This window comes from Tachyglossus aculeatus, chromosome 21 (assembly GCF_015852505.1).
Source record: "Tachyglossus aculeatus isolate mTacAcu1 chromosome 21, mTacAcu1.pri, whole genome shotgun sequence".
In the NCBI taxonomy this organism is placed as follows: domain Eukaryota; kingdom Metazoa; phylum Chordata; class Mammalia; order Monotremata; family Tachyglossidae; genus Tachyglossus; species Tachyglossus aculeatus.
This window is the reverse complement of record NC_052086.1, coordinates 37,504,572-37,523,998: the sequence shown is the minus strand read 5'-3', so window position 1 is coordinate 37,523,998 and position 19,427 is coordinate 37,504,572. Positions and strand designations below refer to the sequence as shown.

The 19,427-nt window shown below is 46.8% G+C and overlaps 1 protein-coding gene across 1 annotated transcript in view; it reads right to left on the bottom strand.

The window, feature by feature from the left end:
• The window catches only part of POLE (DNA polymerase epsilon, catalytic subunit), a 156,562-nt gene that overhangs the window by 74,666 nt on the left and 62,469 nt on the right, over positions 1 to 19,427 (bottom strand). The window contains exons 21-26 of the mRNA XM_038762449.1: positions 16,800 to 16,948; positions 9,181 to 9,273; positions 6,644 to 6,788; positions 5,335 to 5,492; positions 3,411 to 3,606; positions 1,845 to 2,059 (exon numbers count right to left, since the gene is read on the bottom strand). Of these exons, the coding sequence (XP_038618377.1) occupies positions 1,845 to 2,059; positions 3,411 to 3,606; positions 5,335 to 5,492; positions 6,644 to 6,788; positions 9,181 to 9,273; positions 16,800 to 16,948 (956 nt within the window). The remainder of the gene's footprint in view (positions 1 to 1,844; positions 2,060 to 3,410; positions 3,607 to 5,334; positions 5,493 to 6,643; positions 6,789 to 9,180; positions 9,274 to 16,799; positions 16,949 to 19,427) is intronic.

Below are 19,427 nucleotides of genomic sequence, written 5' to 3'. Positions count from 1 at the left end.
AATGGTGGCATTTATTAAGCGCTTACTATGTGCAAAGCACTGTTCTAAGCGATGGGGAGGTTACAAGGTGATCAGGTTGTCCCACGGGGGGGCTGACGGTCTTAATCCCCATTTTACAGATGAGGTAACAGGCACAGAGACGTGAAGTGACTTCAATCAATCAATCAGCCGTATTTATTGAGCGCTTACTGTGTGCAGAGCACTGTACTAAGCGCTTGGGAAGTCCAAGTTGGCAACATATAGAGACAGTCCCTACCCAACAGTGGGCTCACAGTCTAAATGGGGGAGACAGAGAACAAGACCAAACACACTAACAAAATAAAATAAATGGAATAGATATGTACAAGTAAAATAAATGGAGTAATAAATCTGTACAAACATATATACATCTATACAGGTGCTGTGGGGAAGGGAAGGAGGCAAGATAGGGGGGATGGAGAGGGGGACGAGGGGGAGAGGAAGGAAGGGGCTGAGTGTGGGAAGGCCTCCTGGAGGAGGTGAGCTCTCAGTAGGGCCTTGAAGCTGGGTGACTTGCCCAAAGTCACCCAGCTGACAGTTGGTGGAGTCGGGATTGGAACCCATGACCTCTGACTCCAAAGCCCGGGCTCTTTCCACTGGGCCACCCTGCTTTTCTATCTTCCCGTCAACCTTTCGCCCATGTCCTGCCTCCTCTGGCCTGGAACGCCCTCCCTCCTCAAATCCGACAGACAATTATTTTCCCCCACTTCAAAGCCTTATTGAAGGCACATCTCCTCCAAGAAGCCTTCCCTGACTCTGCCCCGTTTTACTCTTCTTTCATTCTCTTCTGGGTCACCCTGACTGGCTCCCCTTATTAATAATAATAATAATGTTGGTATTTGTTAAGCGCTTACTATGTGCCAAGCACTGTTCTAAGCGCTGGGGTGGATACCAGAGAAGCAGCGTGGCTCAGTGGAAAGAGCCCAGGCTTTGGAGTCAGACATCACGGGTTCAAATCCCGGCTCCGCCAACTGTCAGCTGTGTGACTTTGGGCAAGTCACTCAACTCCTCTTTGCCTCAGTTCCCTCATCTGTAAAATGGGGGTTAAGACTGTGAGCCCCCCGTGGGACAACCTGATCACCCTGTAACCATCCCAGCGCTTAGAGCAGTGCTTTGCACGTAGTAAGCGCTTAATGAATGCCATTATTATTATTATCGCAAGGTAATCAGGTTGTCCCATGGGGGGCTCACAGTCTTCATCCCCATTTTCCAGATGACGGAACTGAGGCCCAGAGAAGTGAAGTGACTTGCCCAAAGTCACACAGCTGACGAGTGGTGGAGCCGGGATTTGAACCCACGACCTCTGACTCCAAAGCCCGGGCTCTTTTCACCGAACCACGCTGCTTCCCATCGTTCATCCCCCACCCCAGGCCCACGGCACTTATCTCCATATCTGTCATTTATTGATTTCTATTCAGGTACGTCTCCCCCTCTAGACCGTAAGCTCGTCGTGGGCAGGGAACGCGTCCGTGACACCGTCCTCTCCCAAGCACTCGGTACAGCGTGGCTCAGCGGAAAGAGCCCGGGCTTTGGAGTCAGAGGTCATGGGTTCAAATCCCGGCCCCGCCACTTGTCAGCCGTGCGACTTTGGGCGAGTCGCTTCACTTCTCTGGGCCTCAGTTCCCTCATCTGTAAAACGGGGATGGAGACTGTGAGCCCCATGTGGGACAACCCGATCACCTTGTAACCTCCCCAGCGCTTAGAACAGTGCTTTGCACATAGTAAGCGCTTAATAAATGCCATCGTTATTATTATTATTTTTTTTACAACATTCCGCACACGGTAAGCCCTCGATGAATACGACCGACTGCTCGGAGACGGGTTACCTCTCCGTGACCGGAGACCCCTCGGGCTTCCGGGAGATGATGAAGCGACAGCTCAGCCCGGCGTCCTTGACCATCTGGTCCCCCAGAAACTCGGCCAGCCGCTTGGCCGTGCTGATGGAGGTCGACTTCTGCTCCCCGTAGTCCTCCAGCTTCCGCGACATGGAGCGATTCTCGGAGATCAGCTCGAACAGCTCCGAGTCGGGCATGTTGGCCGCCTACCGGGGGGGGCGACGGGGACGGTGAGCGGCGAGTCGCTCCCGGCTCTCGCGGGAGCAGCCCAGGGCATCGTCTCCGACCGACGGCTCCCCTTCCTCGGCCGGATCCGGGTCGTTCGGGAAGGCAGAGAAAGAGCAGCAAAACCCGCGAGGAAACGGGGCCCCCGTATCCAAAGCCCGCCTCCTCTCATTCGTTCCCAACATCCCAAGACGGAGAGACCGTCAACCACCTCTAGCATTTATGGAAGTACTTATAATCATCCTCAGCACGCACGTATTCACTTGCTCATTCCATTATTTATTCCGAGTGCTCGGCTTATAAAGGCCCGGCCCGACGCGAGGAAACGGGGCCCCCGTATCCAAAGTCCGCCTCCTCTCATTCGTTCCCAACATCCCAAGACGGAGAGACCGTCAACCACCTCTAGCATTTATGGAAGTACTTATAATCATCCTCAGCACGCACGTATTCACTTGCTCATTCCATTATTTATTCCGAGTGCTCGGCTTATAAAGGCCCGGCCCGAGGCGGCAAAACCCGCGAGGAAACGGGGTCCCCGTAACTAAAGCCCGCCTCCTCTCACTCGTTCCCAACATCCCAAGACGGAGAGACCGTCAACCACCTCTAGCATTTATGGAAGTACTTATAATCATCCTCAGCACGCACGTATTCACTTGCTCGTTCCGTTATTTATTCCGAGTGCTCGGCTTATAAAGGCCCGGCCCGAGGCGGCAAAACCCGCGAGGAAACGGGGCCCCCGTATCTAAAGCCCGCCTCCTCTCATTCGTTCCCAACATCCCAAGACGGAGAGACCGTCAACCACCTCTAGCATTTATGGAAGTACTTATAATCATCCTCAACACGCACGTATTCACTTGCTCATTCCGTTATTTATTCCGAGTGCTCGGCTTATAAAGGCCCGGCCCGAGGCGGCAAAACCCGCGAGGAAACGGGGCCCCCGTATCTAAAGCCCGCCTCCTCTCACTCGTTCCCAACATCCCAAGACGGAGAGACCGTCAACCACCTCTAGCATTTATGGAAGTACTTATAATCATCCTCAGCACGCACGTATTCACTTGCTCATTCCGTTATTTATTCCGAGTGCTCGGCTTATAAAGGCCCGGCCCGAGGCGGCAAAACCCGCGAGGAAACGGGGCCCCCGTAACTAAAGCCCGCCTCCTCTCACTCGTTCCCAACATCCCAAGACGGAGAGACCGTCAACCACCTCTAGCATTTATGGAAGTACTTATAATCATCCTCAGCACGCACGTATTCACTTGCTCATCCCGTTATTTATTCCGAGCGCTCGGCTTATGAGGGCCCGGCCCGACGCGGCGCCGGGGCCAAACCCACCTTGCTGTACAGCACATCCAGCCAGTAATCGGCCACCTTGGCGACGGACCCGTACACCTCCTCCAGCGTGCCGCCCTTCAGGAAGGCCTCGAACACCGAGGACTGGAAGATTTTGATCAGCTGCAGCTCCCCGCGCCGCTTCACCTCAAAGCCTTTCAGCTCAGCCAGGGAGCCGTCTTCGTTGAACACGGCGTACCTGAACGGAAATCCCGCGGTGCTCCGTGAAACGGGGGCGGCAGGCGCCCTCCCTTCCGCGCTTCTCGCCCGCTGTCCTCGGCGTCGGAGACCTCCCGGCTCTCCCGAGAGCAGCCCAGAGCATCATCTCCGTGGCTCAGTGGAAAGAGGATGGGCTTTGGAGTCAGGGGTCAAGGGTTCAAATCCCGGCTCTGCCAACTGTCAGCTGTGTGACTTTGGGCAAGTCACTTAACTTCTCTGTGCCTCAGATACCTCATCTGGAAAATGGGGATTGACTGTGAGCCCCCTGTGGGGCAACCTGATCACCTTGTATCCCCCCAGCGCTTAGAACAGTGCTTTGCACATAGTAAGCGCTTAATAAATGCCATCATTATTATTATTATTATTATTATTATTATTATTGTTATCTCCGACCGACGGCTCCCCTTCCTCGGCCGAATCCGGGTCGTTCAGGAAGGCAGAGAAAGAGCAGCAAAACCCACGAGGAAACAGGGCCCCCGTATCTAAAGCCCGTCTCCTCTCATTCGTTCCCAACATCCCGAGACAGAGAGCCCGTCAACCACCTCGAGCATTTATGTAAGTAAAGAGCCCAGGCTTTGGAGTCAGAGGTCATGGGTTCAAATCCCTGCTCTGCCAACTGGCAGCTGTGTGACTCTGGGCAAGTCACTTCACTTCTCCATGCCTCAGTTCCCTTATCTGTAAATTGGGGATGAAGACTGTGAGCCCCTCATGGGGCAACGTGATCACCTTGTAACCTCCCCAGGGCTTAGAACAGGGCTTTGCACATAGTAAGCGCTTGATAAATGCCATTATTATTATTATTATTATTATTATTATTCGCTCAGGAAGGCAGAGAAAGAGCAGCAAAACCGACGTGGAAACGGGGCCCACGTATCTAAAGCCCGCCTCCTCTCATTCGTCCCCAACATCCCGAGACAGAGAGACCGTCAACCACCTCTAGCATTTATGGAAGTAAAGAGCCCAGGCTTTGGAATCAGAGGTCATGGGTTCAAATCCCTGCTCCGCCAACTGGCAGCTGTGTGACTCTGGGCAAGTCACTTCACTTCTCCATGCCTCAGTTCCCTCATCTGTAAATTGGGGACGAGGACTGTGAGCCCCTCGTGGGACAACGTGATCACCTTGTAACCTCCCCAGCGCTTAGAACAGGGCTTTGCACATAGTAAGCGCTTGATAAATGCCATCATTATTATTATTATTATTATAATCATCCTCAGCACACATGTATTCACTTGCTCATTCCATTATTTATTCTGAGTGCTCGGTTTATAAAGGCTCTTTCGCCCGCCAACCCACTGGAGTGTAAGCTCCTTGTGGAGGGGGATGTGTCACTTGCTCGCTCTGCATTTGCACTACGGCAGGTTGGCGCTCAAAAAATAGCTGCCTAGTCCTCTGCCGAGGCTTTGGCTTCAGTCGGCGTCGAAACTTCCACTCTCATTTTGGGAGAGAGAGGATTTGGATCCCAGTCTTTTCCCCTTATTTATCCCCCAAAGAGACACTGCGTAAGCACGGAGTCCAAGACGAGTCTGCTGCGTGACCTTGGGCCAGTCACTTCGATTCTCTGGGCCTCAGTTCCCTCCTCCGTAAAACGGGGATTAAGATTGCGAGCCCCGTGTGGGCCAGGGGGCTTCTATCTATCCCAGCGCTTAGTGCAGCGCCCGGCACCTAGGAACCCCTTAACGAATACCGTTAAAAAAGAAAGGAAGATGACCTTTTCTTCAGTTTCTTCCCTTCCTCCTTGGAAGCGGGGAGGATCATGGCCAAATAGGGTCCGTCCACTTCAAAAAAGATGCTGTTCTCCGAGCGGGTGACGTAGGTGAGCGAGGCTGGGTCGGCCAGCTCCTGGTATTGATCGTTGGTGAAGCCTTCCTGCGGGCGTGGAGGCGAGACCTTGGCTCTACTCACCGACTATTTTTACTCTATTTATTTATTTTATTTGTACATATCTATTTATTTTATTTTGTTAGTATGTTTGGTTTTGTTCTCTGTCTCCCCCTTTTAGACTGTGAGCCCCCTGTTGGGTAGGGACTGTCTCTATATGTTGCCAATTTGTACTTCCCAAGCGCTTAGTCCAGTGCTCTGCACACAGTAAGCGCTCAATAAATACGATTGATGATGATGACCTCGCTTCCCTCCGGCCACTGGCGCTACCCACGTGCATGCTCAGGGGAAATCAATCAATCAATCAAAGGAAAGGTAGTGGCTGACCACACCGCTGCACAGTAAGCGCTCAATAAATAGGATCGATTGCTTGATTGATCGCCGGAGCCCCCCTCTTGGTGCACGGAAAGAGCACAGGTTTTCGTTCCGGCTCTGCCAGCCGGGGGATGCCACCGACGGTGAAGTCTTTCGGCTCAACGGACCACCTCGGGTAGCCGGCGAGGTGGACGGGCAGCTCGCTGTGGGCAGGGAATGTGCCTATTTATTGTTTAGAGAAGCAGCCTGGCCTAGTGGACAGAGCCCAGGCTTGGGAGCCAGAGGTTGCGGGTTCAAATCCCGGCTCCGCCACTCGTCAGCTGCGTGACTTTGGGCCAGTCACTTCCCTCCTCCGGGCCTCAGTTCCTTCATCCGGAAAATGGGGGCCCCACGTGGGACAACCTGATTACCTTGTATCTCCCCCCGCGCTTAGAACAGCGCGCGGCACGTAGGAAGCGCTTAAATATCAACATTATTATTAGCATCATCATTAGTGAAAATACTGTACTCTCCCAAGAGCTCCAGACTTCATCATCATCATCATCAATTGTATTTATTGAGCGCTTACTGTGTGCAGAGCGCTGGACTAAGCGCTTGGGAAGTCCAAGTTGGCAACATATAGAGACGGTCCCTACTCACAGTCTAAACGTGCTCTGCACATAGTAAGCGCTCAATAAATACGACTGATGATAAAAGGGGGAGACAGAGAACAAAACCAAACGTGCTAACAGAATAAAATAAGTAGAATAGATATGTACAAGTAAAATAAATAAAAATAAATAAATAAATGAAGTCTAAATCAAAAAGACTTCACCCTAACTCACCTTCACCATGATATTCAACATGGCCCCAGGATAGGAGACGGTCACCTTGGGCTTCTTCGCGTTGGTCGACCTGATGACAAAGTTTTCCGGAAAGCTGTTGGGTAGGACGCACCAGATGCCGTCTGTGTCCAACTCCAAGGGTCTCCTGTGAGAGGATTTGGGAGCTGAGGCCATAAAGAGGGAAGCAGGGATGGAGAAGGGCAAGGAGGGAGGTGGGAAGGTGGGAAGACTACACCGACCCGCGGGGAAAATCTCAGCTCGCCTCAGAATCTAACCAAGTTCCTACTGAACTCTTGGAACGACAAAGGGAGAGTACACTGTAACAAGAAGCGGACACATTTCCTGCCCACAACAAGCTTACAGTCCAGAGGGGACGCGACAAGTCCTGTCTACCCATCACGAGAAGCAGCGTGGCTCCGTGGAAAAGAGCCCGGGCTTTGGAGTCAGAGGTCATGGGTTCAAATCCCGGCTCTGCCGATTGTCAGCTGGGTGACTTTGGGCAAGTCACTTCGCTTCTCTGGGCCTCAGTTCCCTCATCTGGAAAGCCTCACGTGGGACAACCTGATCACCTTGTATCCTCCCCAGCGCTTTGCTCATAGTAAGCGCTAAATAAATGCCATCATTATTATTATTATTATTACCAGTATATATGTACGTATTTATTACTCAATTTTATTTGTACATATTTATTCTATTTCTTTTATTTTGTTAATATGTTTCGTTTTGTTGTCTGTCTCCCCCTTCTAGACTGTGAGCCCGCTGCTGGGTAGGGACCGTCTCTGTATGTTGTCAACTTGGACTTCCCAAGCGCTTAGTCCAGTGCTCTGCGCACAGTAAGCGCTCGATAAATACGATTGAATGAATGAATGAATGAACAACAAAGCACGGATGATTTCCTGCTCCACTTGGTTCTTTGCTTTTCAGGACCGTCCCCAGAACAACGAATCAATCCGTCGGTGGTACGTACTGCGGGCAGGGCGCTGTACTAAGCGCCTGGCGAAGCAGTGTGGCCTAGTGGAAAGAGCACAGGCCTGACAGTCAGAAGTTCTGGGTTCTCAGCCACCCGTCTGCTGTTTGACCCCGGGCAGGTCGCGTCACGTCTCTGTGCCTCGCTTCCCTCACCTGCAAAATGGGGATTTGATCCTGTTCCCCCCTTACGTTGACGGTGGGCTGCGTGTGAGACTTGATGATCTACCCTAGCGCTTAGTACAGTGCTTGGCCCAGAGTAAGCCCTGAACAAATGATGGCATTTATTAAGCACTTACTATGTGCAGAGCACTGTTCTAAGCGCTGGGGAGAATACAAGGTGATCAGGTTGTCCCACGGGAGGCTCACAGTCTTAATCCCCATTTGACAGATGAGGGAACTGAGGCCCAGAGAAGTGAAGTGACTTGCCCAAAGTCACACAGCTGACAGTTGGCAGAGCTGGGATTTGAACCCGTGACCTCTGCCTCCAAAGCCCAGGCTCTTTCCACTGAGCCACGCTGCTTCTCAAATGCTGCATTTGTATTATAATACATAAAGTCGGTAGCCCACATCGGAGCTTATGATCTAGAGGGGGAGACAGACGATAAATACATAATTTAAAGATCTGAACGTAAGTGATGCGGGGCTGAGGGTGGGGTGAAAACTAAGTCATCATCAATCGTATCTATTGAGCGCTTACTATGTGCAGAGCACTGTACTAAGCGCTCCAAAGGGTACAGGACTGTGTGGACAACAACGGAGGGAGAGGGATTTGGGGAAAAGAGGGCTTAATTGGAGGAGAAGTGACCTTAGTGATACTTTGGAGGTGGGGAGAGTGGTGGTCTGGCGTATAGAGAAGCCGCGTGGCTCGGTGGAAAGAGCCCGGGCTTTGGAGTCAGAGGCCATGGGTTCAAATCCCGGCTCTGCCAATTGTCAGCCGGGTGACTTTGGACAGTCTTTTGGACTGTGAGCCCACTGTTGGGTAGGGACCGTTTCTATATGTTGCCAACTTGTACTTCCCAAGTGCTTAGTACAGTGCTCTGCACACAGTAAGCGCTCAATAAATACGATTGATTGATTGATTGATTGACAAGTCACTTCACTTGGCTGTGTGACTTTGGGGCAAGTCACTTAGCTGCTCTGGGCCTCAGTTACCTCATCTGTAAAATGGGGAATAAGACTGGGAGTCCCATGTGGGTCAACCTGATCAGCCTGTATCTATCCCAATGCTTAGAACAGTGCTTTGCACATAGTAAGCCCTTAACAAATACCATCATTATTATTATTCTCTGGGCCTCAGTGACCTCATCTGTAAAACGGGGCTGAAGACTGTGAGCCCCCCGTGGGACAACCTGATGACCTTGTAACCTCCCCAGTGCTTAGAACAGTGCTTTGCACGTAGTAAGCGCTTAACAAATGCCATCATTATCATAATTATTATATGGAGAGAGGGGGAGTTCCGGACCAAGAGGGAGGATGTGGGAAAAGAGTGATGCTGCCGGATGCGGAGGGAAACCCTGTGTGGCCCCCGTCGGCACGGGAGGCGCGGGAAGCCTGCCTCCACTACTCACCCGATCTGCTCAATCAGCTCCCGGGCCTGCGTGATGATATTCGCTCCGGTGAAGCAGACGATCCCAGCCATCTCCATGGAATACCAGCGAGCCCTGAAGGGGAGACAGTTGCCAACCTGAGAGCCAGGCCCCACTCCTCGGCCATGGGGGCCAGGAGAGGAAAGCATCAACTCAGGGTCATCATCATCATCATCATCATCATCATAATAATAATAATAATTATAATAATCAGGGTCATAATAATAATAATAATAATAATAATAATAATAATGAAGATGGTATATATTAAGCACTTACTATGTGCCAAGCACTGTTCTAAGCAGTGGGGTAATAATAATAATAATAATAATAATGAAGATGGCATTTATTAAGCCCTATTTGCCAAGCACTGCTCTAAGCACTGGGGTAATAATAATAATGAAGATGGCATTTATTAAGCACTTACTATGGGCCAAGCACTGTTCTAAGCACTGGGGCAATAAAAATAATAATACGAAGATGGCATTTATTAAGCACTTACTATGTGCCAAGCACTGGGGGTAATAATAATAATGAAGATGGCATTTATGAAGCACTTACTATGTGCCAAGCACTGTTCTAAGCACTGGGATAATAATAATAATGAAGATGGCATTTATTAAGCACTTACTATGTGCCAAGCACTGTTCTAAGCACTGGGGGAATAATAATAATGATAATAATAATAATAATAATAATAATAATAATAATGAAGAAGATGGCATTTATTAAGCACTTACTATGTGCCAAGCACTGTTCTAAGCACTGGGGTAATAATAATAATAATAATAATAATAATAATAATAATAACGAAGATGGCATTTATTCAGCACTTACTATGTGCCATGCACTAGGGTAATAATAATAATGAAGCATTTATTAAGCACTTACTATATTCCAAGCACTGTTCTAAGCACTGGGGTAATAATAATAATGATGAAGATGGCATTTATGAAGCACTTACGATGTGCCAAGCACTGTTCTAAGTACTGGGGTAATCATAATAATGATGAAGATGGCATTTATTAAGCACTTACTATGTGCCAAGCACTGTTCTAAGCACTGGGGTAATAATAATAATGATAATGATGAAGATGGCATTTATTAAGCACTTACTATGTGCCAAGCACTGTTCTAAGCACTGGGGTAATAAAAATAATAATATGAAGATGGCATTTATTAAGCACTTACTATGTGCCAAGCACTGTTCTAAACACTGGGGTAATAAAAATAATAATATGAAGATGGCATTTATTAAGCACTTACTATGTGCCAAGCACTGTTTTAAGCGCTGGGGTAATAATAATAATAATAATAATAATAATGAAGATGGCATTTATTAAGCACTTACTATGTGCCAAGCACTGTTCTAAGCACTGGGGTAATAATAATAATGATGAAGATGGCATTTATTAAGCACTTACTATGTGCCAAGCACTGTTCTAAGCACTGGGGTAATAATAATAAATAATAATAATAATAATGAAGATGGCATTTATTAAGCACTTACTATGTGCCAAGCACTGTTCTAAGCACTGGGGTAATAAAAATAATAATATGAAGATGGCATTTATTAAGCACTTACTATGTGCCAAGCACTGTTTTAAGCACTGGGGTAATAATAATAATAATAATAATGAAGATGGCATTTATTAAGCACTTACTATGTTCCAAGCACTGGGGTAATAATAATAATGATGAAGATGGCATTTATGAAGCACTTACTATGTGCCAAGCACAGTTCTAAGCACTGGGGTAATAAAAATAATAATATGAAGATGGCATTTATTAAGCACTTACTAGGTGCCAAGCACTGTTCTAAGCACTGGGGTAATAATGATAATAATGAAGATGGCATTTATTAAGCACTTACTAGGTGCCAAGCACTGTTTTAAGCACTGGGGTAATAATAATAATGAAGATGGCATTTATTAAGCACTTACTAGGTGCTAAGCACTGTTCTAAGCACTGGGGTAATAATAATAATGATGAAGATGGCATTTATGAAGCCCTTACTATGTGCCAAGCACTGTTTTAAGCACTGGGGTAATAATAATAATAATAATAATAATGAAGATGGCATTTATTAAGCACTTACTATGTTCCAAGCACTGGGGTAATAATAATAATGATGAAGATGGCATTTATTAAGCACTTACAATGTGCCAAGCACTGTTCCAAGCACTGGGGTAATAATAATAATAATAATGATAATAATGAAGATGGCATTTATTAAGCACTTACTATGTGCCAAGCAGTGTTCTAAACACTGGGGTAATAAAAATAATAATATGAAGATGGCATTTATTAAGCACTTACTATGTGCCAAGCACTGTTTTAAGCACTGGGGTAATAATAATGAAGATAGCATTTATTAAGCACTTACTATGTTCCAAGCACTGTTCTAAGCACTGGGGTATTAATACTAATGATGAAGATGGCATTTATTAAGCACTTACTATGTGCCAAGCACTGTTCTAAGCACAGGGGTAATAAAAATAATAATATGAAGATGGCATTTATTAAGCACTTACTATGTTCCAAGCACTGTTCTAAACACTGGGGTAATAATAATAATACTGAAGATGGCATTTATTAAGCACTTATTTATTTATTATTTATTCATTTATTTTACTTGTACCTATTTATTCTACTTTTTTTATTTAGTTAGTATGTTTGGTTTTGTTCTGCGTCTCCCCCTTCTAGCCTGTGAGCCCGCTGTTGGGTCGGGCCCGTCTCCATATGTTGCCAACTTGGACTTCCCAAGCGCTTAGTCCAGTGCTCCGCCCACAGTAAGCGCTCAATAAATACGATTGATTGAGACGGTGACGGAGACAGAGAGAGAAGGGGAGAGAGGGAAGAAAGAGGGAGTGAATCAGGGACAGAGATGAGATGTAGGGGAAGCAGCGTGGCTCAGTGGAAAGAGCCCAGGCTTGGGAGTCAGAGGTCGTGGGTTCAAATCCCGCCTCCGCCACTTGTCAGCTGGGTGACTGTGGGCAAGTCACTTCACTTCCCTGGGCCTCAGTCACCTCATCTGTACAATGGGGATGAAGACTGTGAGCCCCCCATGGGACAACCTGATCACCCTGTAACCTCCCCAGTGCTTAGAACAGTGCTTGGCACATACTAAGTGCTTAATAAATGCCATCTTCATTACTATTATTATTACCCCAGTGCTTAGAACAGTGGTTGGCACATAGTAAGTGCTTAATAAATGCCATCTTCATTATCATCATTATTATTATTATTACCCCAGTGCTTAGAACAGTACTTGGCACATAGTAAGTGCTTAATAAATGCCATCTTCATTATTATTATTATTATTATTACCCCAGTGCTTAGAACAGTACTTGGCACATCATAAGTGCTTCATAAATGCCATCTTCATTATTATTATTATTGTTACCCCAATGCTTAGAACAGTACTTGGCACATCGTAAGTGCTTAATAAACGTCATCTTCATCATTATTATTATTACCCCAGTGCTTAGAACAGTGCTTGGAACATAGTAAGTGCTTAATAAATGCCATCTTCATTATTATTTTTATTACCCCAGTGCTTAGAACAGCGCTTGGCACATAGTAAGTGCTTAATAAATGCCATCTTCATTATTATTATTATTATTATTATTACCCCAGTGCTTAGAACAGTGCTTGGCACATAGTAAGTGCTTAATAAATGCCATCTTCATTATTATTATCATTATTATTACCCCAGTGCTTAGAACAGTGCTTGGCACATAGTAAGTGCTTAATAAATGCCATCTTCATTATCATCATTATTATTATTATTACCCCAGTGCTTAGAACAGTGCTTGGCACACAGTAAGTGCTTAATAAATGCCATCTTCATTGTTATTATTATTATTATTATTATCACCCCAGTGCTTAGAGCAGTGCTTGGCACATATAGTAAGTTCATTCATTCATTCATTCAATTGTATTTATTGAGCGCTTACAGTGTGCAGAGCACTGTACAAAGCGCTTGGGAAGTACAAGTTGGCAACATATAGAGACGGTCCCTACCCAACAGTGGGCTCACAGTCTAGAAGGGGGAGACAGAGAACAGAACAAAACATATTAACAAACTAAAAAAATAGAATAATTATGTACAAGTAAAATAAATAAATAATAAATAAGTGCTTAATAAATGCCACCTTCATTATTATTATTATTACCCCAGTGCTTAGAACAGTGCTTGGCACATAGCAAGTGCTTAATAAATGCCATCTTCATTATTATTATTATTATTATTACCCCAGTGCTTAGAACAGTGCTTGGCACATAGTAAGTGCTTAATAAATGCCATCTTCATTATTATTATTATTATTACCCCAGTGCCTAGAACAGTGCTTGGCACATAGTAAGTGCTTAATAAATGCCATCTTCATTATTATTATTATTATTATTACCCCAGGGCTTAGAACAGCGCTTGGCACATAGTAAGTGCTTAATAAATGCCATCTTCATTATTATTATTATTACCCCAGTGCTTAGAACAGGGCTTGGCACATAGTAAGTGCTTAATAAATGCCATCTTCATTATTATTGTTATTATTACCCCAGTGCTTAGAACAGTGCTTGGCACATAGTAAGTGCTTAACAAATACCATTATTATTATTATTATTATTATTATTATTACTGTGAGAGAGAGGGAGAAAGGAAGGATTTTTCTTGAAACAATTAAGGAGATACTCTAAACACCAAGTATCTTCACCTGAAACCATTCTCTAGGAAACTGCATCTTTGCTCTATTCTGTGCAAGGGGAGGAGAGCCGTCTCCCCCTTCTAGCCTGTGAGCCCGTTGTTGGGTAGGGCCCGTCTCTATATGTTGCCAACTTGGACTTCCCAAGCGCTTAGTCCAGTGCTCTGCACACAGTAAGCGCTCAATAAATGCAATTGAATGAAAGTAGATTAGCAGAGGCATTTATTGAGTGCCCACTGTGTGCAGGGCACCGTACTAAACGCTTGGAAGAGTACGGTACGACAGAGTTGGTAGATACGTTCAATGCCCACAATGAGCTTAAGGTCTAGAGGGGGAGACAGACAGTCAATCAATCAATCAATCGTATTTACTGAGCGCTTAGTGTTTGTACATATTTATTACTCTATTTATTTATTTATTTATTTTGCTTGTACATACCTATCCTATTTATTTTATTTTGTTAGTATGTTTGGTTTTGTTCTCTGTCTCCCCCTTTTAGACTGTGAGCCCACTGTTGGGTCGGGACCGTCTCTATATGTTGCCAACTTGGACTTCCCAAGCGCTTAGTACAGTGCTCTGCACGCAGTAAGCGCTCAATAAATACAACTGATTGATTGATTGCCTGGGAAGTACAAGTTGGCAACATCTAGAGACGGTCCCTACCCAGCAGCGGGCTCACAGTCTAGAAGGGGGAGACAGACAACAAAACAAAACATATTAACAAAATAAAATAGAATAGATATGTACAAGTAGAATAGAGTAATAAATCCGTACAAACATATATACATATATATAGGTGCTGTGGGGAAGGGAAGGAGGTAAGGTGGGTGGGGGGGCAGACCATTTTACAGTCAAATGGTGGTAAATGTTGTGGAGCTACGGGTGGGGTGAATATTCATTCATTCATTCAATCGTATTTATTGAGCGCTTACTGTGTGCAGAGCACTGGACTAAGCGCTTGGGAAGTCCAAGTTGGCAACACACCTACCCAACAGTAGGCTCACAGTCTAGAAGGGGAGGACAGACAACAAAACATAATAACAAAATAAAATAAATAGAATAAATATGTACAAGTAAAATAAAAAAAAATAAATAGAGTAATAAATACGTACAAACATATATACATATATACAGGTGCTGTGGGGAGGGAGAGGGGGAGGAGGGGGAACATCTAGAGATGGGCCCTACCCAACAGTGGGCTCACAGTCTAGAAGGGGGAGACAGACAACAAAACCAAACATATTAACAAAATATGTTAATTTTAGACTGTGAGCCCACTGTTGGGTAGGGACTGTCTCTATATGTTGCCAACTTGTACTTCCCAAGCGCTTAGTACAGTGCTCTGCACACAGTAAGCGCTCAATGAATACGATTGATGATAAAATAAATAGAATAAATATGTACAAGTAAAATAAATAAATAGAGTAATAAATACGTACAAACATATGCAGATATACAGGTGCTGTGGGGAGGGGAAGGAGGTAAGGCGGTGGGGGATGGGGAGGAGGAGGAGAGGGAACATATTCATTCATTCAATCGTATTTATTGAGTGCTTACTGTGTGCAGAGCACTGTACTAAGTGGTGGAGCCAGATACTCAAATGCCTCCGCAGGGAAAAGCAGGCAGGGGAATCATCCCTCATCATCATCAATCGTCATCAATTGTATTTATTGAGCGCTTACTATGTTCAGAGCACTGTACTAAGCGCTTGGGAAGTACAAATTGGCAACATATAGAGACAGTCCCTACCCAACAGTGGGCTCACAGTCTAAAAGGGGAAGACAGAGAACAAAACCAAACATACTAACAAAATAAAATAAATAGAATAGATATGTACAAGTAAAATAAATAAATAGAGTAATAAATCTGTACAAACATATATACATACATACAGGTGCTATGGGGAAGGGAAGGAGGTAAGAAGGGGGGGGATGGAGAGGGGGACGAGGGGCAGAGGAAGGAAGGGGCTCAGTCTGGGAAGGCCTCCTGGAGGAGGTGAGCTCTCAGCAGGGCCTTGAAGGGAGGAAGAGAGCTAGCTTGGTGGATGGGCAGAGGGAGGCCATTCCGGGCCCGGGGGAGGACGTGGGCCGGGGGTCGATGGCGGGACAGGCGAGAACGAGGCCTAACGGTGAGGAGATTAGCGGTGGAGGAGCGGAGGGTGCGGGCTGGGCTGGAGAAGGAGAGAAGGGAGGTGAGGTAGGAGGGGGCCAGGGGATGGATGGACAGCCTGGAAGCCCAGGGTGAGGAGTTTCTGCCTGATGCGCAGATTGATTGGTAGCCAATGGAGATTTTTGAGGAGGGGTGTAACATGCCCAGAGCGTTTCTGGACAAAGACAATCCGGGCAGCAGCATGAAGTATGGATTGAAGTGGAGAGAGACACGAGGATGGGAGATCGGAGAGAAGGCTGATGCAGTAGTCCAGACGGGATTGGATGAGAGCTTGAACGAGCAGGGGAGCGGTTGGGATGGAGAGGAAAGGGCGGATCTTGGCAATGTTGCGGAGCTGAGACCGGCAGGTTTTGGTGACGGCTTGGATGTGAGGGGTGAATGAGAGAGCTGAGCTGAGGATGACACCAAGGTTGCGGGCTTGTGAGACGGGAAGGATGGTAGTGCCGTCAACAGAGATGGGAAAGTCAGGGAGAGGGCAGGGTGTGGGAGGGAAGACATACATATATACAGGTGCTGTGGGGAAGGGAAGGAGGTAAGGAGGGGGGGGGAGGGGGCGGACCATTTTACAGTCAAATGGTGGTAAATGTTGTGGAGCTAAGGGTGGGGGGTGAATATCAAGTATTTAAAGGAGCCAGATCCTCAAATGCCTCAGCAGGGAAAAGCAGGCAGGGGAATAGTCCCTCCGATCCCTGGGGCGGATAACCGCAGGCAGGTCTGCATACTCACCCTTTGCGCATGACGTAGCCGTAGAAGGAGTTGAGGATGCACTTGTGGGCCAGCTGCAGGGAGTCGTACAAAATCTCCATGTTCTTACAGCGCTTCACTTCGGCCGCGTCTCCTGACTCCGTGGCTGCGGACAGCTTTTTCTTCCACACCTTGGACGCACGAGAGAGAGAGAGAGGCGCCCTGAGCCCGGACTTTTAAGTCCGATTTTCCACATTCACGGACCGCCGGGAAGCCTTTTAAGTCCGATTTTCCACATCCACGAACCGCCGGGACATCCCCGAAAGGCCGGGGTCGGCCAATCGAGGAGCACGTTGGCACTTATTTTTAAAAAATAGCCTTTGCTGAGCACTTGCTATATACCAAACGCTACACTAAGAGCTGGGATAGACGCAAGATACACATACTGGACCCAATCCCTGTCCAACATGGGGCTGGCAGTCTGAATAGGAGGGAGCGGGATTTAATTCCCATTTTGCAGATGAGGACACTGAGGCCCAGAAAAATGAAGTGACCGGATCAACACAGCAGGTAAGAGGCAGAGGTGGGATTAGAACCCGGATCCTCTAACTCTCCAGTCCTCTGCTGCTTTTTAAGAGTGTAAGAGAAGCAGCGTGGCTCAGTGGAGAAGAGCACGGGCTTTGGAGTCAAAGGTCATGGGTTCAAACCCTGGCTCCGCCAATTGTCAGCTGTGTGACTTTGGGCAAGTCACTTAACTTCTCTGTGCCTCAGTTACCTCATCTGTAAAATGGGGTTTGGTTTTTTTTTATGGCATTTGTTAAGTGCTTACTATGTGCAGAGCACTGTTCTAAGCACTGGGGGGGATACGTGGTGATCAAATTGTCCCACGTGGGGCTCACAGTCTTAATCCCCATTTTACAGATGAGGTAACTGAGGCTCGGAGAAGTTAAGTGACTTGCCCAAGGTCACCCAGCAGACATGTGGCAGAGTCGGGATTCGAACCCATGACCTCTGACTCCAAAGCCCGGGCTCTTTCCACTGAGCCACGCTAATTCTCTCAGCGCTTAATAAATGCCATTATTATTATTATTATTCTTGTGGGAGGGGAATGTGTCATGGGTTTCTGAGATATTGTCCCAAACAGGCCTTGAACTTAAATAGTTCTTTTATGGTTCGAAGCAGCGTGGCTCAGTGGAAAGAGTCCGGGCTTTGGAGTCAGTGGTCGTGGGTTCAAATCCCGGCCCTGCCAATTGTCAGCTGTGTGACCTTGGGCAAGTCACTTAACTTCTCTGGGCCTCAGTTCCCTCATCTGTAAAATGGGGGTTGAGACTGTGAGCCCCACGTGGGACAACCCGATCACCTTGTAACCTCCCCAGCGCTTAGAACAGTGATTTGCACATAGTAAGCGCTTAATAAATGGCATCATTATTATTATTACTATTCTTGTGGGAGGGGAATGTGTCATGGGTTTCTGAGATATTGTCCCAAACAGGGTTCACTGCACCCTTTAGACGCCCAACAACAATTATTATTACCGCTATTCCTAGATTGTAAGCTCCTTGAACGCACGAATTCTGTCTCCCAACTCTGTTACATCGTACTCTCTCAAGCCCTTAGTACAGTGCTCCGCACTCGGTAAGCGCCCAGGAAATATCACCGGCTGATTGACTGTCAATGTTGAGTAAAAAGTCTGCTCCGATAACACTGCCTTGAACTTAAATAGTTCTTTTATAGTTCGAAGCAGCGTGGCTCAGTGGAAAGAGTCCGGGCTTTGGAGTCAGTGGTCGTGGGTTCAAATCCCGGCCCTGCCAATTGTCAGCTGTGTGACCTTGGGCAAGTCACTTAACTTCTCTGGGCCTCAGTTCCCTCATCTGTAAAATGGGGGTTGAGACTGTGAGCCCCACGTGGGACAACCCGATCACCTTGTAACCTCCCCAGTGCTTAGAACAGTGATTTGCACATAGTAAGCGCTTAATAAATGGCATCATTATTATTATTACTATTCTTGTGGGAGGGGAATGTGTCATGGGTTTCTGAGATATTGTCCCAAACAGGGTTCACTGCACCCTTTAGACGCCCAACAACAATTATTATTACCGCTATTCCTAGATTGTAAGCTCCTTGAACGCACGAATTCTGTCTCCCAACTCTGTTACATCGTACTCTCTCAAGCCCTTAGTACAGTGCTCCGCACTCGGTAAGCGCCCAGGAAATATCACCGGCTGATTGACTGTCAATGTTGAGTAAAAAGTCTGCTCCGATAACACTGCCTTGAACTTAAATAGTTCTTTTATAGTTCGAAGCAGCGTGGCTCAGTGGAAAGAGCCCGGGCTTTGGAGTCAGTGGTCGTGGGTTCAAATCCCGGCTCTGCCAATTGTCAGCTGGGTGACCTTGGGCAAGTCCCTTAACTCCTCTGGGCCTCAGTTCCCTCATCTGTAAAATGGGGGTTGACTGTGAGCCCCCCGTGGGACAATCTGATCACCTTGTAACCCCCCAGCGCTTAGAACGGTGCTTTGCACATAGTAAGCGCTTAATAAATCCCATCATTATTATTATTATTATCCCTGAAGAGGATCCATCTCACACCCCACTGTCCATTCACCGTCCAAAGCTAAAAGCCTCAGGTTTTCCTCACTGGCAAAAGGAGATTCAATCCCTTTTCCTCCCTCC